The sequence below is a fragment of the Oryctolagus cuniculus genome, chromosome 18 (genome assembly GCF_051225735.1).
Source record: "Oryctolagus cuniculus isolate XC-2025 breed Fujian yellow rabbit chromosome 18, ASM5122573v1, whole genome shotgun sequence".
Classification (NCBI taxonomy): Eukaryota; Metazoa; Chordata; class Mammalia; order Lagomorpha; family Leporidae; genus Oryctolagus; species Oryctolagus cuniculus.
In genome coordinates, this window is record NC_142884.1 from 79,028,131 (window position 1) to 79,050,811 (window position 22,681).

At 69.5% G+C, this 22,681-nt stretch overlaps 1 protein-coding gene across 1 annotated transcript; it reads left to right on the plus strand.

The window, feature by feature from the left end:
* Positions 1-5,176: 5,176 nt before the first annotated feature.
* Positions 5,177-19,105, plus strand: CDH15 (cadherin 15). The gene is made up of 14 exons (XM_051830616.3): positions 5,177-5,332; positions 9,882-10,040; positions 10,296-10,451; positions 11,080-11,224; positions 13,948-14,108; positions 14,368-14,496; positions 14,838-15,023; positions 15,813-16,066; positions 16,658-16,800; positions 16,885-17,124; positions 17,202-17,441; positions 17,533-17,669; positions 17,803-17,976; positions 18,779-19,105. Exons 1-14 carry the CDS (start codon positions 5,291-5,293, stop codon positions 18,977-18,979), a joined length of 2,367 nt encoding a protein of 788 aa, XP_051686576.1. The 5' UTR covers positions 5,177-5,290; the 3' UTR covers positions 18,980-19,105.
* The last annotated feature ends 3,576 nt before the right edge of the window (positions 19,106-22,681 follow it).

The following is a 22,681-nucleotide window of genomic DNA, read 5'->3' on the forward strand; positions in this document are numbered from 1 at the left end:
GGGTGGCCCCAGGTCCTTGTGTCCACTCCCCTCACCAGAGGCTCTGGCCACGTTGGAAGGAGGGCCAGGCCCAGCGTCCTTGCCCGCCCCAGGCCTGGCTCTGAGGCCCGAGTGGGGAGCAGGCGAGGACCCACTCGGCGTCTGCTCCAGGCCACCCCTTGTCCCCGAGACGCAGCCTGGGCTCAGCGGGGCCTGATTCCCATGCTGCCTGCCTCGGGCACGGAGCCATCGGAGTGAGTTCTTCCTCAGGGTGTGTGTGCACGCCTGTGTGAGTGCCAGGAGTGTGTGTGCACACCTGTGAATACCAGGAGTGTGTGTGTGCATGCCTGTGAGTGCCAGGAGTGTGTGTGCACACCTGTGAGTGCCAGGAGTGTGTGCGTGCAGTGCACGCCTGTGAGTGCCAGGAGTGTGTGTGCACACCTTTGAATACCAGGAGTGTGTGTGTGTGCACACCTGTGAGTGCCAGGAGTGTGTGTGTGCATGCCTGTGAGTGCCAGGAGTGTGTGCATGCCTGTGAGTGCCAGGAATATGTGTGTGCACACCTGTGAGTGCCAGGAGTATGTGTGTGCAGTGCACGCCTGTGAGTGCCAGGAGTGTGTGCAGTGCATGCCTGTGTGAGTGCCAGGAGTGTGTGCAGTGCATGCCTGTGTGAGTGCCAGGAGTGTGTGTGTGCAGTGCACGCCTGTGTGAGTGCCAGGAGTGTGTGCGTGCATGCCTGTGTGTGTGCCAAGAGTGAGTTCTTGCAGGCGGCGTCTGGGTCGCTCTCGGGGGTGTGCACAGGTAACCACATGTCCACAGGGTACCGGGCAGCAGGTGCAGGCCCAGGCTCAGGGGTTGGCCACACCTGCAGGTCCCTTTGGCAGCCCTTGGCCACCCAGGGTCCACGCGGACACAAGCTGGGTCCCACAGGCAGGCCCTGTCCTCGGCTCACAGGCAGGTCCCCGCCGCCCCTGTGCTGTGGTGCCGTGGCTGCAGGCCGTCAAGTGGCCGGTCAGCTTCCTCACAGCGGCCACGACAGAAACCTCCAGACCCTGGCCGACCGACTGCCCCCCTGCACACGCATGCGCACACACACTGACACAGGTGTCATGAACAGCACAGGCCGGCCCCTGAGCCCCAGACCTGGGGGAAGGTCGGGGAGTGCTGGGGGCAGCTGGCACCAGGCCCAGCCTGGGACCCACACTTCCCAGCAGGTGCATGGACCGGGCAGCACTGTGATGGCGACCGAGGTGGAGCAGGAAGTGCGCAGTGGGGAGGGGGCGCCCTGGCTGCCGGGGGTCTGCCGCTTTGGTTTCTGTCAGCCTCGGGGAGCAGAGCCCACGGAGCTGTGCGCAGTCCTCTGCGGCCTTCGCGGTCACGTGGCCCCGGCCTGGGGCTCCTGGGCGTGTGCTGTCCCCTGGGCGTGTGCTGTTCGTGCTTGCAAGCAGCCGGCTCAGGATCTGCGCATCTTCTCTTGCTGGGCGTCTTCATGTTTCCGTTGATTGCACGTGAGTGACACGCGTGTCTTTTGCTTCCTTGGTGCTGTCTACAAATGCACAGAATTTGTATATTTTAATGTACTCAAATGCTTCACCTTTTTAGAAACATGGATGTTGGCTATTTGGAAATCAGAGTTACAGAGCGGGAGGGAGGGACAGAGGGAGAGGGCTTCCATGGCCGCAGCGGCCGGGGCTGGGCCAGGCTGAAGCCAGGAGCTTCCTCGGGGTCTCCCACATGTGGGAGGGGCCCAGGCCACCCTCCACTGCTTTCCCTGCCCCAGCAGGGAGGGGCTGGAGGCCCGCGCTGACCACTTGCTTTTCTGGAGGCGCTGCCCCTGCCTGCACGCGCTGCACCAGGCTTCCAGCCTCCTTGGTCTGAGGTCCCGTGCTCAGCCCAGCGGCCTGGAGGAGAAACTGGAGGCCACGTGGGCAGCGGGGAGGGGGGCCTGCACCCCGCGTGCCCTGGCCAAGGGCTCACAGCCCGGCACAGTGAGTGGCGATGGCCGCGGCTGCAGGAGTGTGCCGGTCTCCCAGCGTTCCCAGCGCTGAGCCAGCTGGCTGCAGCCGGGAGGAGCCCAGGCCGTGCCGTGGACGCAGCCTCGCCCAGTGTCTGCTGCTTTCCCAGGCCGGCTGCCGGCCCCTGCCCGGGTCTCCTGGCCGCGTGAGCGCCGTGGAACCCTGGAGGCACCGGGTCTCCTGGCCGCGTGAGCACCGCGGAATCCCGGAGGCGCCGGAACGGGCCGCCCCCCAGGGGCCAGGGGTTGGATTGATTCTGTCACAGCAGCCGCTTAGCCCTTTGGGATTTCTCGCTCCAGAGTCACCACACTGGACACTGATTGAAAGGGCGGGGCTCACCCAGGGCCCCTCCCCCTCCCGCTGCTCTGCTGGGCCAGGGTCCGCCACTGCCGGGGGCCCCCCCACTCCTGGGGCCCATGCCCCCAGGCGTCTCACACAGAATCCCTCCCTGGGCCCCCGGGAGACGGCCGACTCAGAACCGAGAGCCAGCAGCGTCCGGGGCAGGGCCAGGCAGCGCCGGCTGGGTGACTGAGCTCCAGGACCCTGGTTCTGTGGTCCTGCGGCCACACTGCCCCCTCCCAGGGCTGCCGGCACCTGTGACAGGACGAGGGAGCCCCACCCCACTCCTACCAGCCAGGCCCCCCCAGGTGTGCGTCCCCCTCTCCTCACAGAGGAGGGATGGGGTGGCCGGAGAGCTGACCGAGGCAGACTTGGGGCGTGTGGCGAGGGGGCGGGCACTGGCTCAGCAGATAGAAGTCCACACCCTCCGTAGCTCCCAGGCCCCTGCTGCTGTGACCCCTGGGGTCAGCCCTGGGGTGAAGGCCAGGCTAGGCAGGGCTGGGGCATGGGGGAAGCTGCTCGGGTCTGTGTAGGGTCCCAACAGCTGGTGGGCTGCAGCCCCTACTCCTCCCTCCCTATAGGCTGGAGCCGCAGGCGCAGAGTCTGAGTGGGCCAGAACCGCCCGGGTAGGCCAGGGAGGCGGGCTGGGCCCTGGGGACCGAGGGCCCTGGATCCAGGCGGGTTCGTCCCTGCCGCCTGCCAGGCGTCCCTGGAGCCACGCTGCCCCCTGCTGGCGCTGGCGGGTGTGGCCGGGATGGGGCGCTCCCCCAGGGCTCCGCCAGCCGCCCAGGGAAGCTAGGGGGCCAGGAGCTGCCGCCGCCCGCAGGACCCCCTGCAGAACCGAGGCTGAAGGTCAGCTCTGAACTCACTCCGGCCGCACCTGCGGGGCCGCTTGTCCTGGGCCCCCGTGGCCTCCAGAGGGCGCCCGGCAGCCCAGACCTTCCGCCTGCCCGGCTGCCCCTGCTGGTCCCCGGGACATCCCCCGCTGCAGCCGCTCGCCACCCCCAGCCCGCAGTGTCCTTGGGGACACCAAGTCTGGCTATGTCCAGGGTGAGGCCGGTGCTGGCCCCAGGAGCTGCCAGGGGCCCACCCGCACCACCTGCCCCTTGGCCAGGGCAGAGCTGGCCTTCGGGTGCCGGGCAAACTGGCTCGCCCCGCCCCCGACGCCCTCCTAGTGAGAACGTTGTAAAGGTTGGCCCCACCCCCGCCGCCCCTCGCTGGGCACCCCCGTAAGGGTGAGGGGCCCCCTGTCCCTGGGGACTGGGCCGAGGGGTGGGGGTAGGAGGCGTCCGAGGGAGCTGGGGAAGTGTGGGGCCTTCGAGGGACCCAGCACCCCAGGGCAGCGTAGGTGGGGAGACGGGGGGGGGGGCGGGAGGAGCCCTCTAGGGAGCTGCCGGGCCACGCCCACTCACCTGCACTGTGGCCCCGCCCCGCCCACCGGCTCCAAGTGCAGGCCCACCGGTTACTTTCCAATCGACTTCATTGATCCGCTGGAGCGAGGTCTGCTCTCCGCTGGCCCACGCCCCGCAGGGCCACCAGGGAGCCAGGGCGTCATCCAGGTGCACACGTGGGTGGCCGGGCCCGAAGACTTCTGGCCGTCACCCCCTGGGCGCGTTCCAGGACCACACGGCCAGCCGGGAGCCTTTGGCCACCAGGACCGATGGCGTCAGCGGCCAGCTCCAGAGCCGGCCAGGTGTTCTGCAGCCAGTCCCCCCTCCACAGCTCCGAGAACCCCCTCCAAGCCAGCCACAGCCGCCTGCCCAGCCTGCCCGGGGCCCCGTTCCCTGGAGAACACGTTCTGCTGGCCTCTGGGGACGGCCGGCTGCCCCAAGTTCCTGCCCCAGCACAAGGACCTGCGTGAAGCCCCCTGCCCACACCCACACTTGGGGCTCGGCCCCGGAGTCAGCAGGAAGCGCCCAGCCCTGGTGGGGGCCCTGCACCCGTGGGGGGGTCAGGGTGCACTAGGGTCATCCAGAGGCAGCAGGGAGCCCCTTGGGGACAGCCAGGCAGAGACCCCCAGACCCAGGAGCAGCCGTGCAGAGGCCCCCAGGCCACAGCGGCCAGGTGAGCGCCATGAGCAGCACAGGCAAGCTGGCCCCCAGCCAGCCCCCAGTCCCCAGCCAGGCCCCCAGCCAGCCCCCAGTCCCCAGGCAGCCCCTCAACGAACCCTCCAACCAGCCCCCAGCCAGCCCTCAGTCCCCAGCCAGCCCCTCAGCCCCCAGGCAGCCCCTCAGCCCCCAGCCAGCCCCCAGTCCCCAGGCAGCCCCTCAACAAACCCTCCAACCAGCCCCCAGCCAGGCCCCCAGTCCCCAGCCATCCCCCCAGAACCCAGCCAGCCCCCAGCCCCCAGCCAGCCTCTCAGCTCCCAGGCAGCCCCTCAGCGCCCAGCCAGGTCCCCAGCCCCCAGCCCCCAGGCCCCAGCCAGACCCTCAGCCCGCAGCCATCCCCCCAGCCTCTAGCCCTCAGCCCCCAGCCAGGCCCCCAGTCCCCAGCCATCCCCCCAGAACCCAGCCAGGCCCCCAGCACTCCTGGCTTTCGGCGCCCCTCGCGATTCTTGTGGCACTGACCTCCCTGAGACCCCCGCGGGCCGGCGCTGTCACTCAGCTCCTCCCCGGCGCCGCCCCCGACACTCACGGGCTGCCACTCAGCCCTGGGCCCCGCCCCGCCAAGCCCCACGCGCCTCTGGAGTCCTTGGCCCCGCCCCCGCCCGCACACGTGCTGCCCGGGCGCACTTTCGCTGTCACTCAGCTCTCGGCCCCGCCCCGGCTGCGCTCCCGGCCCTGCCCTTTGCTGCCCGGGCGCACTTGCGCTGTCACTCAGCCCACGGCCCCGCCCCGGCCCCGCCCCGCGCACTTGCGCTGTCACTCAGCCTGGCCGCGCGAGTCCGGGTCCCGCTCGAGGCACCGCTCCGCCGGCCGCCGGGCCCGGACTCTCGGCCGCTCTCCGCCGTCGGCCCCATGGACGCCGCGCTGCTGCTCGCGCTCGGGCTGCTGGCCCAGGTAAGGCACGCACGCTGCGGCTCCCTGCCCGACGTGAGCGCCGCCCGCTGCCCCGGGACGCGGCCCTTGCCTTCGCGGGGTGCGCGTGGGCGCCTGCGCGGGCCGCACTGTCCAGGGCGCTGAGGGGGCCTGTGCCCGGTTCCGAGGGGCCGGTGGTGCTGCCTCCAGCCGGACACCGATGTAGGGGGTCTCTGCCGGACTAGGGGCCGGCCACGACCCCTGCAGGCTTCGGAGGTGAGGGCAGGGCCTCATCGGCCTGGCAGGGGCTTAGAGTTGCCAGTCCTGGGGAGGCCAGGGGGAGCTGGCCCCTGTGTCCACGGGGACCCCGCCCACCGTGGCCCAAGTCGGCCCCCGCCCTGTTGGTCCTGGATGAGGAGCAGCTGTGGGCTGCCCACAGGAACTCGGTCTGGAAGTGGCCTTTCCTGGGGACGCGCCTGGCCGGGGCTCCTGGGGCCGCCTGGACAGGGCCATGGCTGCTGGGCTGCGCTGGGCGTGGAGGCTGTGGCCACGGCGACGCGGTCATGGGACACAGGGCCCCCACGCTGAGCACGGGGGGCCGTCTGCTGAGGCTCGAGGGCGGTCCGGCAGCACTGGGCCCGGCTCCTTCCCACACCTACTGCAGGGTCTCCTGAGTTGTTCCGGTTCCCACGGAGCCCCTGGGCCAGGCCAGGCCTAGGCCAGGCAGACCCTGCGTAGCGGCCCCACGGGGCAGCCAGTCCCACGCTCCAGCCGCTTCCCCCGCACCAACCCCGGGGCTCTCTGGGATTGCGCTTCCTCCCCGGACCCCTGCCCTCCGAGCCCTCGCAGGGCGGTAGGGGTGTTGCAGAATGCCCCTCCCCCAGGCGGGGGGCTGCCTCCTGAGTTTCCCGCTCCCATGAGCTCCCAGGCCCTCCGGGACCCATCTGCCAGGACCCTGCCCTGTGTGTGTCTCACACTCTGAGAGCCCCCAGGCCGCAGCTCAGCGGTCACCTGCGAAACCCCAGGACAACACCAGCGGGCCTGGACCGTCCCTGGCAGCCCTGCCCCCGCACCCACGCCGTCCGACCCCTGGGACCCCACCCCAGTGGACGACCCGGCCTGCTGGGAGGGGCCCAGGCCTGAGCAGGTTGCAGGCGGCTTCAAGGCGTCTGAAAGACTGGGCTTTGTGGGCGAGGACCGCGGGGGCCGGGCCTAGGGGGAGGCCTTTGTGCTGTCAGGGGGCGGGGCGGTGGGATGGGAGGAAGCAGGTGCCCTGTACCCCACCCCCTGCCCCCCCACATCCCTTCTCCAAGGCCTGCAACAGCTGGAGAGGGCGCGGTCCACAGGGGAGATGCCTGGCCACCCTGAGCCAGCCCGACAGCTGGGCCCATCCTGGCCCTCCAGGAATGGGGAGGCCCCGGATTCCAGCTGGGGGAGGCACTGGGGCCGAGGAGCTCGCGGGAGCCAGGGGCTCTCGTCCCTGCCCAAGCGCGCCCCCAGAGTGCAAGATCAAAAGGCAGCCCGGGACCCTTCCAAGCCCATTCGGCCAGAGCCGTTTGGTTGGCAGGCTTCAGGCCAGGTGGGAGGGGAAGACGCCGCCCCCGCCCCGGTTCGCACACCCAGGGTGCTCCTGGCAGAGGCTCATCCAGGCCACAGCCCTGCCCCTCTCGTCACAGCCTCTGCCACCGGAACCCCATCAGCCGCCTGCGGGAGCCCCAGAGAGGCCACTGGCCCCGTCCACTCTGTGCCGAGAGGAAGTGGGCTTGCGTCCACTCAGCCGAGGGACCCCGGACTCCTCGCTGCCAGCCCAGCCTCCAGAGTGCCCAGTTCCCCTAGCCAGGCCCGGTGCCCGGCCACCGCTTTGGTCAGAGGCCGGCCAAGGGTGCTGCCCGGTCGGTGGTGGCTGCGGCAAGCCCCTCCCAGCTGGCAGAGCGGAGTCAGGAGTGTGGCTCAGTGCGCTGGCCCAGGGTCTCTAGGGTTGGTGGCCAAGGGCAGGGTGAGCGATGAGATGGGTGTCTCTGGCAGCCATTGGGGAGCAAGGCACCTGTGCAGGAGGCCATGAGAACCGGCTGTGCCGGGCGGCTTTGCCTCAGACACTGGTGTCCCCAGCCCTCCAGGGCGGCTCCTCAGTCCCGAGAGGACAAGGGACACATTGCACAGATGCCGTGGGAGCCGGAGTCATCTGGGACCACTGGGCAGGGCCACCCACCACACCCACCGCAGCCTCTCATCTGGTTCTGTGGCTTCCACTGACCTTGTGCACTTGGGTTGTGAGTGGTGGGGGCCCAGGACTCCCAGGCTCTGCCCAGCTCTGCCCTGGGGAGTTGCCAGGGGGTGGGTGCGGGCCAGGCGGGCTCTGCAGTGCCCGTGCTGCCTCCGTGCCAGCTCACAGCCTGGCTTGGGGCTCAGGCCCCACATGGCTTTGAGCCCTCAGTTGCAGGGGCTGTGAGAACTGGGGGCCGCGGGGTGTGTATCAGGGCGCAGCATGGCTCCAGGACAGCCCCCGTGCCGCTGAGCCTGTGACCAAGGCCCCTGAGTGGGCAGGCAGGTGTGTCCTGGCAGGAACACGCCCTGGCCTGGAAGTGGCTTGTGCCGGGCCGGCTGGGGCAGGCTGCAAGGCCAGCACTGCCATCTGTCAGTACAGCATCCGGGGGTGAGGGAGGCACCGGCCCCAGAACCCTTCGGCCTCACCTCCCCGCCTCCCGTCTGTGACAGGACGGCCGTGGCCTGGGCTCCCAGCCCGGGAGGCCCCAGCTACCCATGCAGGTGGGCAGCGGAGCTCGCCAGGCTGGCCCTGGCGTGGACGACTGCCAGCAGAGGGGTGGGATCCGTGCCCACGGGGACAGGAGGCAGTGCAGTGCGAGGTGCAGCCCTCCTCTGGGGCTGGGGTCAGGGCCCGGGGCCTTCCCCACCCTTGTCCCGGGACACCCACCCACCCAGTGAGAGGAGCTGGCATCTCCCTTCCTGCCCGGCCCCGCACGAGGGCTGCACCTTGCACTCCACTGTGCCCTGTCCCCAGTGGGCACGGATCCCATGCCCTCTGTCACCAGCCCCTCCTGGATGGCCCCTTTCCTGCAGAGGGAGGCCGGGTGCAGTGGCCCCAGCACGCCCCTCCGGGGCTCCCCAGCGCTCGCTCCTAGGAGGCGGGTGGGACCTGCTTCTGGCACTGGGAGTGAGGCTGGCACAGATCTGTGGCACCAGGTAGAAGGTCTGTGAGCTCCCCGGCTCCCACCCACCTGCCCCCTGCACAGGGAGGCTGAGGCCGGCGACCCCTCTCTGAAGCCAGGCCTGGCAATGACCCCGGGCAGCCGGTGCGGCGCCCCACTGCTGGCCACCCGCTCAGTGAGGCAGAGGGCAAGTTCTCCGAGCACCACGGTTTTCCCACGGGACTGACCGAGGCTGTGGGTGGGCGGGAAGTCCTCCAAAGGGCTGGGCGGCGGGACAGAGCAGCTGCACTTGCTGGGGGCGCTGCTCACAGCCCCCGCCTTGCGAGCCCCTCCCCGAGGCCGGCCAGCCCAGCCTTCCTACGGGAGCCGCCCTGCCGGCCCCGCAGCCTCACTCAGCTCTCAGGCGGCAGGCAGGGGGTCTCGTGGCCCTCGGCACCGGGTCCTCCGGGAGCAGCCGCGTGGCTGCCTGGGCACACGTGCATCCGGAGAGCACAGCCCATCCCAGCTTAGCTCCCCTGTGAGTCCAGGAGCGGGCAGCAGGTGCGACGGTCACCCAGGCCAGAGGCTCCTACACTGGTCCCGGCCGGGGACCTGATACACACCCCGCGGCCGGGACCAGGGAAGCAGCCGGGTCCCCAGGCCACATATGTTGTGCTAGAGATTTGTTTATTTGAAAGGTAGAGAGAAATCCATCTTCCAACCCACGTTTCCCTCCCCTTTGGCCACACGGCCAGGTGTGGGCTGGACTGGAGCATCTCCCACGCGGGTGCAGGGGCCCAGGTACTCGGGCCATCACCCACTGCTTTCCCAGGTGCACTAACGGAGCTGGGTCAGAAGTGGAGCAGCCGGGACTTGAACCGGTGCCTCCCATCGGAGTGGCCAGCATCGCAGGCAGCAGCTTCACCCACTGCGCCACGACGCCGGCCCCCAGGCCACATAGTTGCAACCGCAGAGATCTCTGGGAATGTGGACTGTGTCCTGGGGCCACTACTGGTCTGCTGTGGCCTCGGAAGCCTCACTTTCCCCATCGGGGGGGGGGGGCCAGCTGGGGCCGGCAGTGCTCCTGTGTAGGCGTTTCCACCCGACCACCTGGGGGGCTCGCAAGGCGCCCCGCCCTGAGAAGTCCATCTGTCCAGGGCCCTGGCCTCCACAGGATTCTGGGCGGGGCAGTGGATCCCAGACCAGGCCGCCGGGTGACCAGCACGGTTGCTCAGCTCCCTGTACCCCACCCACTTGCAGGGGAGTTCAGGGCTCGATGCTTGGGGTGTGGCTGCTGGGCTCCCTGAGGTGACCACACGCCTCCTGAGCCCAGGGTAAGGAGCCCAGGGTAGCCTCCCCGAGCCTCATCACCAGGCGGGGATCCCTGCCCTGTACCGGGGTCCCTCCTGTGTGGCCGTGCTCTGTGACTGGGCTGTGTGTTGCAGGGCCTTGGCCTGTCCTTGGGGGTCCCTGAGTCCTGGAGGCCCAGCACCCTGCACCCCTGGCGCCGGGCCGGGGCACTGAGCCGCGTGCGGAGAGCGTGGGTCATCCCCCCCATCAGCGTGTCCGAGAACCACAAGCGCCTCCCCTACCCGCTGGTGCAGGTGAGGGGGCGAGGGAGAAGGTGGTGGGGTGTCCTGAGGGTCTGAGCTGCACTTGGGGGCCCAGGCAGGACGCATCTCGGGGTTCTCACCTGGGCTGGCAGTGGGGCTTGGAGCCTCCTGCAGACCCGTCCGGGTGGGAGCTTGTGGTTCACTGGGCAGACACTGCCTCGGGTCCTGGGTGCGCCCCCCGCGTCCTGTACACCAAGGGGTGTCCCTGGAGGCCGGAGACCCCAGTGTCCCCGTTTCCCACCCCAGATCAAGTCAGACAAGCAGCCGCTGGGCAGTGTCCTCTACAGTATCCAGGGGCCCGGCGTGGACGAGGAGCCCCGGGGCGTGTTCTCCATCGACAAGTTCACCGGCAAGGTCTACCTCAACGCCATGCTGGACCGCGAGCAGACCGACCGCTTCAGGGTGGGCTTCCGCTGCCCTCCCTGCCTTCCCGCGGGGCAGGGCTCCCTGGGCAGGGGCAGGGTTGCAGTCCCACTTAGCGCATGGGCACACAGAGGGCCCGTGGTGGAGGGGCTTGGGTCTGAAGAGCGGCACAGCTGCAGCCCCTAACCCAGGCCAGGCTGCTCATCCCGGTTCTGCTCGGGGGTGGGGTGGGGGTGGGGATCAAGGCAGCGCCAGCAGGGGAAGCCGCCCCTCAGGCCCAGGAGGGCTGGGAAGGAGGCCGCACACAGGTGACAGCCCCGCCCCCGCCCGGCCGGGACCCTCTGAGCGCCCTCTGCCCTCCATAAGCAGAATTCCTGCTGCCCGGCGGCCCCACGCCCTCATCCAAGGCCCAGGGCGCGTTCCCGCTCAGAGCTGTCAGGGAGGAGGGCCGCCCCGCGCCCCGAGCCGATGCTGAACACCTGTGCCCAGGGCGCGCCGGCCACGGGGCGCAGAGTCGGGGACGCGGTGGGGAGCCCCCGACTGGCCGCGAAGGCTGCTGTGAGCGCCGGGCAGCCGGCCCCGAGGGGCCGGCGTGGTGCCGGCGTCCCCCGCCCGGCGGGGCCTCCAGCGGCCGGCACCGCCCGAAGGAGCCGCTCTGCTTCAACAGCTGAGAGCCTTTGCGCTGGACCTGGGAGGGTCCACCTTGGAGGACCCCACGGACCTGGAGATCGTGGTCGTGGACCAGAACGACAACCGGCCGGCCTTCGTGCGGGAGGTCTTCGTGGGCCGCGTGCTGGAGGGCGCCGCCCCAGGTGAGGCCGCAGCTGCCCAGCTGCGCAGAGGGGCTGGGGGTGGAGCCACGCGGACACCGACCCCAAGCGCAGGCAGGGCTGGAGGGCGCCACGCCCTGTCGGGGCGGCTCCACGGGTCCTCCGCTCACTTCCCGGGCGCGCGGGGGTCTCCGGCGGCCCCGGCTCGCGCCCACGTCCTCCGCTCACTTCCCGGGCGCGCGGGGGTCTCCGGCGGCCCCGGCTCGCGCCCGTGTCCTCCGCTCACTCACTCCGGGTGCCCGCGGGGGTCTCGGGCAGCCCCGCCCCGCGCGCGTCCTCTGCTCCCTTCGGGTGCCCGCGGGGATCCGGAGGGGGGCGGAGCTCTCTTTGCCACTCGGCCTCTTTTCCCTTTGACCCTTGTTTTGTTTTTCACTTTTTACAAACTGCGAGAAAACCGCGAGCTTTTTACTTTGCCCTGCTTAACGTGTGGGAGCTTCAGACCCCAGGGAAGGTGGGCGGGAGCGGTGGTGGCAGTGCCCTGCGGTTGGCCTCCGTGTGTCACATCCCCGCCCCTGGGGCTCCACGCGGCCTCAGGCGCCCCTGTGGGAGCAAGGGCATGGAGGTGTGTGGGATGTGTGCATGTGAGTGTGTAGGTGTGAGTGCACGCGTGACATGTTCATGGGTGCTTGTAGGCATGTGGGACGTGTGCGTGTGAGAGTGCACAGGCATGTGGGCATGTGTGCTGGGTGTAGGCATGAGTGAAGAGGGCGTGATGTGCACGTGGGACGTGTACCTGGGTACAAGCACAGGTGGGCATGGGTGCAGGTGCGTGTTGGTGTGTGCGTCTGCCCATGCTCATCGCCCCTCCCCCCCTCAGGGCCCCTCCACTCCCAGCCTGCTCTGCAGTTCCTTTCTTTTTCTTTTTCTTTTAAAAAATATTTATTTTATTTATTAGAAAGAGTTACAGGCCGGCGCCGCGGCTCACTAGGCTAATCCTCCGCCTTGCAGCGCCGGCACACCGGGTTCTAGTCCCAGTCAGGGTGCCGGATTCTGTCCCGGTTGCCCCTCTTCCAGGCCAGCTCTCTGCTGTGGCCAGGGAGTGCAGTGGAGGATGGCCCAGGTGCTTGGGCCCTGCACCCCTTGGGAGACCCGGAGAAGCACCTGGCTCCTGGCTTCGGATCAGCGCAGTGCGCCGGCCGCGGCAGCCATTGGAGGGTGAACCAACGGCAAAGGAAGACCTTTCTCTGTCTCTCTCTCACTGTCCACTCTGCCTGTCAATAAATAAATAAATAAATAAAAAAGAGAGAGAGGAGAGAGAGAGGTCTTCCATCTGCTGGTTCACTCCCCAGTTGGCCTCAATGGCCGGAGCTGCGCTGATCTGAAGTTGGGAGCCAGGAGCTTCTTCCGGGTCTCCCACGTGGGTGCAGGGGCCCAAGGACTTGGGCCATCCTCCACTGCTTTCCCAGGCCACAGCAGAGAGCTGGGTTGGAAGTGGAGCAGCCAGGACTAGAACCAGCACCCAAATGGGATGCCAGCACTGCAGCCAGGCGTTAACCCACTGTGCCACAGCACCGGCCCCTGTAGCTCCTTCTCTGTGGAAGGATCCTGGCCCTGGGCCGGTGTTTCAGGATCGCTCACCGCCCTCCACACAAGCGCCCTTCTCACAGCCAGGTGTCGCCCTGCTTGTCACGGGGCCCAGGCTTGCCGGGAGCCAGCTCGCTCCTGGGTCCCCACACAGCCCTGACTGCCTTGGCCTGCAGTGGCCTCCTTCCCCACACATGTGGCCAGTGCACAGAGCTATGGCAGCTGCTCCCCAGCGGCCCTGGGTGGGGCAGGGGTTCAGGCCCGATTCTCCTTGGGAAAGAGGGAGCAGAAGTGGGCACCTTCCCAGGCAGCCCTCTCCCCCTGGTGCAGCAGAGGGTGGGCCCTGCCCTGGCTGCATCCTCTGCCTCCCTGGGGCCGGGGTCAGCCGCTGGCCTGTCTGACCCTGCTGCTTGCGGTCCCTGCTAGAACCTTGTATTTGAGCTGCTGCATTTTTTTAAAAGATTTTATTTATTTATTTATTTGAGAAGGGGAGAGAGAGAGAGAGAGCGGTCTTCCATCCACTGGTTCACTCCCAGATGGTCACAATGGCCAGAGCTGTGCTGATCCGAAGTCAGGAGCCAGGAGCTTCTGGGTCTCCCACGTGGGTGCAGGGGCCCAAGGACTTGGGCCATCTTCTGCTGCTTCCCCAGGCCATAGCAGAGAGCTGGATCGGAAGTGGAGCAGCTGGGACTCGAACCGACACCCATGAGGGATGCCGGCGCTGCAGGTGGAGGATTAACGTGCCACACCACGGCGCTGGCCCCAAGCTGCTGCTTCTCTTTTTAAGACGACTTCTGTGTTATTTGAGAGGCAGAGTGATGGAGAGTTTCCACCCACTGGTTCACTTCTCACGGGTCCAGGGCTGGGCCAGACCGAAGCTGGGTGGCAGGGGCCTCTCACGTGGGTGGCAGGGGCTCGGGTTCTCGGGCCAGCCTGCAATGCCTTGCCAGGCACACGAGCAGAGAGCCGGAACAGAAGCCGGCACCCGGGACTTGAACCCGGCACCGCTGAGCCTGCCCTGCGTCTGTGCCTCTGCTCAGCTCACCGGCAGCAAGGGCCACTGGGCTGCAGGGGGCGGTGGGGAGCGCCCTACGCCTCGTGGTTCGTGCCTGAAGTGAACTCAAGGATGCAAAACACAGCCAGACCCAGCGCAGCGGCCCCTCTGCTCCCCGGCCTTCCAGGCACCTACGTGACCAAGGCGGAGGCCACGGACGCCGATGACCCTGAGACGGACAACGCGGCCCTCCGGTACTCCATCCTGGAGCAGGGCGCCCCCGAGGTCTTCAGCATCGACGAGCACACGGGGGAGATCCGCACGGTGCAAGTCGGGCTGGACCGGGAGGTGAGGGAGTCCCTGGCGCTGAGCCTGGCCCGGCTCCACCCCTGTTGGAGCCACGGCTGGACAGGCACAGCGAGACCCCCACCCCTCGCTGCCAGCTGCTGCCGTGGCCCTCTGCGTGTGACCCAGGAGTCCTCAGTGGGTGCCCCTGGGGTGGTGGGGCTGCCGGGTCCTCGTGCTGGGCTCTGACCCCAGCCTGCCCTGTGTGGTGGTCCCCTGTGGACCCCCAGCCCTGTCTGACCTCATGTCACTGCTTCACCAGGTGGTGGCCGTGTACAACCTGACCCTGCAGGTGGCAGACATGTCCGGGGATGGCCTCACTGCCACGGCCTCGGCCATCATCTCGCTGGATGACATCAACGACAACGCGCCCGAGTTCACCAGGGATGAGGTGCCTGCCCCCACCCCTGCACACCTCCCTCCTGGGGGTCCTGGCAGACGGCGGGGGCCTTGGTGCGGGTGGGAGGAGTCCTGTATGGGGAGCGGGGTTGAGTTGGGGGTCGCCTGGGCAGGTGCTCTTGGCCCGGGAGGGCACTTCTCCCCTCCCCCAAGCCAGTCCTGCCTCGGAGCAGGGGGCACAGGCGGGGACCCACGAGGCAGCGACTCGGGAGGCAAAGGCGAGGGCAGGCGCTGGCTGCAGAGTGGGAGTGGACAGCCCCAGGGAGGGGCACTCCCCGGGAAGCCGGCCACACTGCCCCCACCCCAGGGGTGACGGGCTCTGGGCTCCCCCAGTTCTTCATGGAGGCCACAGAGGCTGTCAGTGGAGTGGACGTGGGGCGGCTGGAGGTGGAGGACAGGGACCTGCCAGGCTCCCCGAACTGGGCGGCCAGGTTCACCATCCTGGGAGGTGACCCCGATGGGCAGTTCGCCATCCGCACGGACCCCAAGACCAACGAGGGCGTGCTCTCCCTGGTGAAGGTGAGACCCCCCCCCCCCGTGGCCCCTGAGCTCCGGGGAGGGAGGGAGCCCAGGACGAGGAGGGTCCCAGGCCTTGGGGACTGCAGACAGGGTGGGGGCCCGCCCTGCTGGATGCTGTCCCCTTTCAGCCCCCGGGGGAGACCCACACCTGGGGCGTGCATGAGATGGGTCCAGATGCCCAAAGCTCCAGGCTCTGGGGACGGCGGGGTCTGGTGGGCTGGAAGCACTGCCCAGGTGAGAAGTTGTGGCCGAGCCCCCTAGCCCTTCACAGCCGCGCCTCGAGCGGCCAGCCTCGGGACACACGACACTGACCACACAGCGCCCGATTTTGAGTGATGGGTGTTCAGTTCATTTATTCTAAATTTTAAAGATTTACTTACTTATTTGAACGGCAGAGTTGTGGGCAGGGGTTAAGACAGCTCCCACCTGCTGATTCACTCCTTGGATGCCCACAACAGCCAGGGCTGAGCCAGGCTGGAGCCAGGAGCTTCATTCGGGTCTCTCACAAGGGTGCAGGGACCCAAGCACCCAGGCCGTCCTCTGCCACCTCCCAGACGCACGCGCAGGGAGCTGTCGGGAGCAGAGCAGCCAGCACTCCGGCTGGCTCTGTGATACGGGACGCTGGTGTTACCGGTCCTGGCCTAACCCTCGGTGTCACAGCGCCGGCCCCCATTTTATTAGCTTTTCTCCTCCATAATTTTAGTTTTTCAGGGTTCAAAAGGGGAAGGAGGGAAGCAGGGGCTCTCGGGACCCCGGGGAGCGCCCCCCACGGAATCCTCCTTCCCACAGCCCCTGGACTACGAGAGCCGGGAACGCCACGAGCTCCAGGTGCTGGTGCAGAACGAGGCCCCGTTGCAGGCGGCCGCACCCCGGGCCGTGCGGGGCCAGGCCAGGGTCACCGTGTGGGTGCAGGACGCCAACGAGGCCCCCGTGTTCCCGGAGAACCCCCTGCGGACCAGCCTGGCCGAGGGCGCGCCCCCGGGGACTCCTGTGGCCATGTTCTCTGCCCGGGACCCAGACACCCGGCAGCTGCAGAGACTCAGGTCAGCTCCGCTGCCTGCAGCCCCTCCCCGCGGGTGCCCCGCCCCCTCAGAGTCGGGGCCAGGGTTTGCGGGGAGGGGGGGGGGAGGGGGCTGAAGCATCTGGTGCGCCACATGTGTGAGTTGGGGTGACCCTGGCCCCGGCCCACGTCAGCTGCTCTGCTCAGGCGCCCTTGCTCCTGGGGACGGTGGGTGCCGGCCACCTCTCCCCGCTCAGGGTCTGCATGGGCCCGGCACAGCCACGAGAGACCCAGGCTGCCAGTCACCGGGGTCCCTGGGCGGCTCACCTCCTGCTGCAACCTCACCTCGCCCGACTGTCGGTGGGTGACGGACCCCAGCCCCAGGTGGTTGGAGAAGGGCGTCCGAGGCTCAGCACCTGCCGGGCGGGTGTGCCCGCGGCCTGGGTGTGCCCAGTTGGAGTTCGCACAAAGCCTCTTAAAATGTTTGTGGGAAAACAAATGATACCTTTGTTGTGGTGCTTATCGGGCCTCCTAACCCGCGTTTCCCGTGAATGCTGAAGACTCCATGCGTGGGCGCCCGTGTTCACGTGTGTGCATGCATGGGTGGGCACCCCATCCTCCCCTCCCCCACCAGCTACTCCAAGGACTACGACCCCGAGGACTGGCTGCGGGTAGACGCGGCCACCGGCCGGGTGCTGACCCAGCGCGTGCTCAGCCCGGCCTCTCCCTTCCTCAAGGACGGCTGGTACCGGGCAGTCATCCTGGCCCTGGACGATGGTGAGGCTTGGCCCCGGGGGTTGGGCAGGCGGGCGTGTAGGGGGCGGGGCGGGCCGCGAAGCCCAGCTGCCCCCCTGCCCGCAGCGTCCCCACCGCGCACGGCCACCGGCACACTGTCCGTGGAGATCCTGGAGGTGAACGACCACGCGCCCGCGCTGGCCCCGCCGCCGCAGGACAGCCTGTGCAGCGAGCCGCACCTGGGCGCCGGCCTCCTCCTGGGGGCCACGGACGAGGACCTGCCCCCGCACGGGGCCCCCTTCGTCTTCCAGCTGAGCCCCAGCGCGCCCGAGCTGGGCGGGAACTGGAGCCTGAGCCAGGTCAACGGTGCGCGCCGGGCCGGGTGGGCGGCGGGGACCCGAGGCCGGCACCGGTGCGCCCCACTGACCTCGCCACCCCCGCAGTGAGCCACGCGCGGCTGCGGCCGCGGCAGCCGCTCCCCGAGGGCCTGCACCGCCTGCGCCTGCTGCTGCGGGACTCGGGGCAGCCGCCCCTGCAGCGCGAGCAGCCGCTGAACGTGTCCGTGTGCCGCTGCGGCCCCGACGGCGCCTGCCTGCCCGGGGCGGCCGCGCTGCGGGCCGGGGGCGCGGGCGTCGGGCTGGGCGCCCTGGTCGTCGTGCTGGCCAGCGTGGCGGTGCTGCTGCGTGAGTGTCCCGCCCCTGCGTCATCGTGGCCCTACCCCGCAGCCCCGCCCAGCGCCCCCGGCCCGGCTCACGCGCCTGCCCCTCCCCCCAGTGCTGGTTCTGCTGGCGGCGCGCCGTGCGCGGCGGCGGCCGGCGGTGCGGGACAAGGCTCTGCTGGCGCAGCCGCAAGACGACCTGCGGGACAACGTCCTTAACTACGACGAGCAGGGTGGCGGAGAGGAGGACCAGGTGAGGGCGGGGAGGGAGGGCCAGAGGGCCGGGGGAGGGCGGGGAGGGAGGGCCAGAGGGCCGGGGGTAGGCGGGGCAGGGGGACGGGCCTGGCACCTTGGGCCTCCCTCCCGGTGACCTTGCGTCTTCCCAGGATGCCTACGACATAAACCAGCTACGCTCCCCTGCGGAGCTGGCCACACCGAGCCTCCCCCTGGGCCTGGGACGGCCACCACTCCGCCGTGACGCCCCTTACGGCCGCGGGCGCCCCCTGCCGCCCCGGGGGCAGCGGGCCAGCCCCGCTGACATCGCCAGCTTCATCAGGGAGGTAGGTGGCCACCGGGAGGGGAGGGGGAGGAACGCGTACGCACCTGCGCATAGACGCACCTGGCCACTCGCCCGTGCAGACATCTGCACACACGTGTACCCGGCACTAAGCTTCCCGACTCTGCTGGCCTGGGTCCTGCGGCCACCATGGCTGCCGACAGGGAAGTGGGCTCACCAGTAGGGTCCTGGCCTGAGCTTTGGGGAGGCTCCCAAGGAGGGGTGGGACCCATAGAGAGGGGTCCAGGCTCGGCTTCCAGCCTGTGGCAGCTGATGACCTGGGGAGGCTGCCTGGCCCTGGTCAGAACGTGGACCGTGGCGAGGTCAGCCTCAGCCTGGGAACCCCGTCTCTGTGGACTTCAGTGGGAAGGGCGCTGCCCCGGGTTTCTCCCGCGTCCCTAACCACAGGGGCGTCAGAACGTCCCCAGGGCTGTGCTGGCTGTTGGAGGCCTCTCAGCCACCTGCATGGACACTGCGTTAGGGATGTGTCCACGGGGCATGGCCGGAGCGTGGGAGACCTGCTGGGGCGGGAGGCGGGTGCTCCCCCTACCTCTGCGGCACAGGTAGGGCCCAGCTTGGAGGGAGCCTGCCGGGGTAGCCGGCGCTGGCCGCGTGGGGCAGGAGGGCACGTCTGGGGTACCGCAGGTTGGCTTCGTGGCGGGCAGGACTGCAGGACAGGGCCAAGGGTGCAGTGCCGCTGCTGGGCAGGACGGGAGGGGGCCCTAGGAGCCCTGGGGAAGGCCACAGACCCCCTCCCCCGCTGGCCCTGTGCCAGCACCTGACCGAGCTTCCCCGCCTGTCCCCAGGGCTTGGCTGCTGCAGACAGCGACCCTGGCGTGCCGCCCTACGACACAGCTCTCATCTACGACTACGAGGGGGACGGCTCCGTGGCGGGCACGCTGAGCTCCATCCTGTCCAGCCAGGGGGACGAGGACCAGGACTACGACTACCTCCGGGACTGGGGCCCGCGCTTTGCCCGGCTGGCAGACATGTACGGGCGACCGTGAGCTCAGCCGGAGCTGCCCCCAGCCCCCCTGGGGTCTCCCGCGTCCCACCTTCACGCCCCCACCTTTGCTCCCACAGATGAACCTCTTCTCTGTACGAAAGAAATGTGTCCCCATGGGAACCGCGGACTGAAGTGTGCTGGTGTCACCTGTGCCCGGGCACCCCCTGGTGGGCTGAGCGGGTGGGAGCCATGTGGCTGGGCATGGGGGCAGGCAGCAGGGGCCACTGGGCTGTGGAGGGCAGCACGGGGTGCTGTACGGGGCAGGACCCTGCAGGGCGCGGAGTGGGGCGGGGGTGGCTCTGGGAAACAGCTGGGACGTGGTGTTGGGACAACTCCCCGCCAAAGAACTTCGTTCTCTTCCATAGAAAGTTGGGAACTGGTTTCTCCCCTTGGATTCGGACCCCAGGCTTGGGCCACCTTCTCCGTCCCGTCACCGCATCTCCCCCGGGCGAGGGGAGAGCGGGGGGACCTCAGGAGCTCCAGCCCCGGGGGTGAGGGGTGGGGACAGGCGGTCAGCTAATCATCTGGGGCGCAGCCTGGGAGGCCCGGAATCCCAGTTCAGAGGGGGCAGCTCGGTGCAGCCTGGCATGCTGGACGGGACGGGGCTCACGGGCTCTCCCCCAGGCCTTTCACCCAAGCTCCCACCGCCCCCAAGACCTGGCCAAGACCCTGTCTCTGCAGATGGATTTTCGCTGTGCTTGGCCCTGGCCACAGGAACAGGGTGGGCAAGGGGGAGGGGCAGCCATTCCTGCAGCAGTGCCACAGGCTCCTCCTGCCCTGTGGCCAGCAGTCAGCAGGCACTCGGGGAACAGGGCCCAGAACTGCAGGGCTGTGGAGGATATTTGGGGCTGCCCCACCACACAACCCCAGAAAGCCAGTGCAGTCCCAGAGGAGTGGACACGGTACAGCCTCTGGACCTGGTCCTGGGACCCCGTGGCCAGCCTGCAGTGAGGTCAGAGGCAGGGTCACGCGGGGTCCCTCTGGTGGCTGCTGGCCTGGCCCTGCCACACCTGCCCCAAAGGGGCAGCAGGAGCTGGCCCGGGGCAGCAACAGGGTGCGCGCTATGGAGGGGGCAGGCACAGTGGCCCCGGCTGGCTGTCTGGGGATGACCTGATCCAGGCTGTAGCCTGGGGCCCTGCTGCCACCAGTGCACCTCCATCTTCTAAGGGTCGGCAGAGATGGGCCCGAGGCCTCCCGTGCAGCTGCTCTGCCCAAGCACCCCTGCCAGCCTGTAGGTGGCGAGAGGCTGTGGCCAAGGGCCAGGGCACCAGAAACAGCCCCGCGGCCTGACCTGTGCAGTGGGGGACACGTGCCAGGGTTCCTGGGTGACGCAGCCCAGCAGCTGGCCCAGCAAGTGGCCCTTGTGCTCCAGGACCCTCCCCTCGGGGACTCCAGCCATCTGGGCACCAGCCTGGGGCCCTCCTTTCCCCGCTGCTGGGGGTCCCAAATGGGAGCCACCCCGCGGGAACCTTAGAGATGGGCGGCCAGGGCTGGGCGGAGCTCCCTCGGCAGCCGCTCCTGTTGGGGGGAGGGGTCCCGGCGCAGAACTGACCATCCCCCGCCTCAGTGACCACGCGGGGTCCCCAAGGCAGCCTGCGAGTGGCCGGCGCGAGAAGCAACTGGGGCTGCAGCCCGGGCCGCGCTGGACCCGAGCGTGCGGAAACCCCGCGGCCGGTGGGCGGCGCCCCTGCGCGCCAGCGGAGGCAGGTGCGGACGCGTGGGCCGTTCCCGCGGCGGGGTTGTGGGGCCAAGGTCAGCGAGGGCAGCGCGACCGGTCCAGGCGGCACGCGAGGGCGAGCGCCGGGAACGAGAGCGCACGGGACGGGCGCGCCGCGGTGCGGGAGCCGCGCCGTCAGGAAGGCGCCCAGGCGGCGCCGAGAAGAGGCGGGACGGCAGTGGAGGCGGGGCTTCGGGGAGGGGCCGAGAAGGGGCGGTCCCGCGGGGGCGGGGCCACTGTGGAGGGTGGGGCGGAAGGGGTGGCCAAGGAGGGAGTTGGCGGGGTGGGGCGGGGCCAGACTGGGGGCGGGGCGGAAGGGGCCAGGAAGGATGGAGCCGGCGGGGGCGGGGCCCGCGGAGTCTTCAGGTGTGCGGGGACACCTGCGCCCGCTCCAGTGGGCACCGCGGGGCTGTCCTGGAGGTAAGCTGCCCGCGTAGGTCGGGGTGGTGGGACCGTGGCTCGTGCGTTTGCGGGGCGCGGCGATAGGACGCGCCCGAGTTGAGGCCCGCGGCGGGCGCGAGGGGCGTTTTGGGGAATCCGCCGAGGGGGCGCCGCGGCCGGTCTTCCTCGGGCCGTCTCGGCGGTGGCCTGCGCGCAAGCCCGCACCGCTGTCCGCGCGGCTTCAGCTTCTGAGTGGCTTCTGACTTCGGTCTCGTGTGGTGCGAGGGGGGCGCCGCCCCTCTGTGCGTGGCTTCCTGCGCGCGGCCGCGCCCTCGAGGACCGCCCGTGCCGACGTCCGAGCTCCTGCCTTCCTCGCCTGCGCGCACTTCTGCTTACCTGGGCGCACCTGGGCTTATCTGGCGCACCTGGCACACCTGCGCGCACCTGGAGCGGGGCCGCTGGGTCCCTGGCGGTCGGAGGAACGCGGGATGGGGGCCCAGTTTCTCTGCGCCCTCGCAGAAGACCGCCGCGCCTCCCCGGGGCGGGCGCCTGGGGCCTCGAGCGGCGGGGCCGCGGCACAGCGGACCCCCTCGTCTGCTTGAGAGGCGGTGGGGGAGCGGCTTCACCACGCGGCGTCCGCCCTGGGCGGACGGGGCGGACCAGGCCTCCCGGGGAAGAGGGCAGGGACCCGAGGACCTGAGCGGTCCCTGCGGCCCCCGGTCTGCGACAGCCGGAAGCTGGGGTCAGGAACGCCCGGCCAGGCACGTGACCGGGGCCGGGGCCTCTTTTCTTTATGGCTGATTTTCTGCCTCGGGCAGTGTGGCACAGTGGGCTGCGCAGGCTCGCTCCCCAGAGCCTTCAACCGCAAGGACCGGCCAGAGCCGGAGAGCTGGAGCCGGGAGCCGGGAGCTGCCCCCGGTGGAGGGGAGGTGGCTCAGACCCCGCCTCGATGCCTCAGGGCAGGGGGACTCCGTGTCTCGGGCCCACCCCACCCCCAGGCTCCCCCACACTGCAGCACTGCCGGAATCTCCCTCCCCGTGTGAGCGGTGGGCGGACGCCAGGGTGTGTGGGCGGACACCTGGGCGTGCTGATGGACGCCTGGGCGTGTAGGCGGACACCTGGGCGTGCTAATGGACGCCCGGGCGTGTGGGCCGACATCTGGGTTGCCGTGCACGCTGTCTGAGGCCTTGTCGGGTTCTCCTACACTCCCAGAGCGCGGTGCCCAGGGCATGCAGTTCACTTTGGCTGGTGAAGGGTTCATCACTGTACTTCCCACAGCACTGCGAGAGTGTCCGCTGTGGCCACTGGGGCACAGGGTCCCGGTGCCTCCACGCGCTGACCAGTGTGGCTGTGACGCTGGCCTTGGTGGCCACCCAGGATGGGACTGGCGAGGTGGAGTCGCTGGGGCGCCTGTTTGCTAGCTGACCCGTGTGTCGCTTGCGGGTCTTGGAGATCTCTGCTCGGTGTTAATGTGACCCCTGAGAGGGGTGGGGTCTGGGTGAGGACCCCGAAGGAGGCGGGGGCTCCGTGTGGACCCCGAGGGAGGCGGGGGCTCCGTGTGGACCCCGAGAGAGGCAGGGTCTCCATGTGAACCCCGAGAGGCAG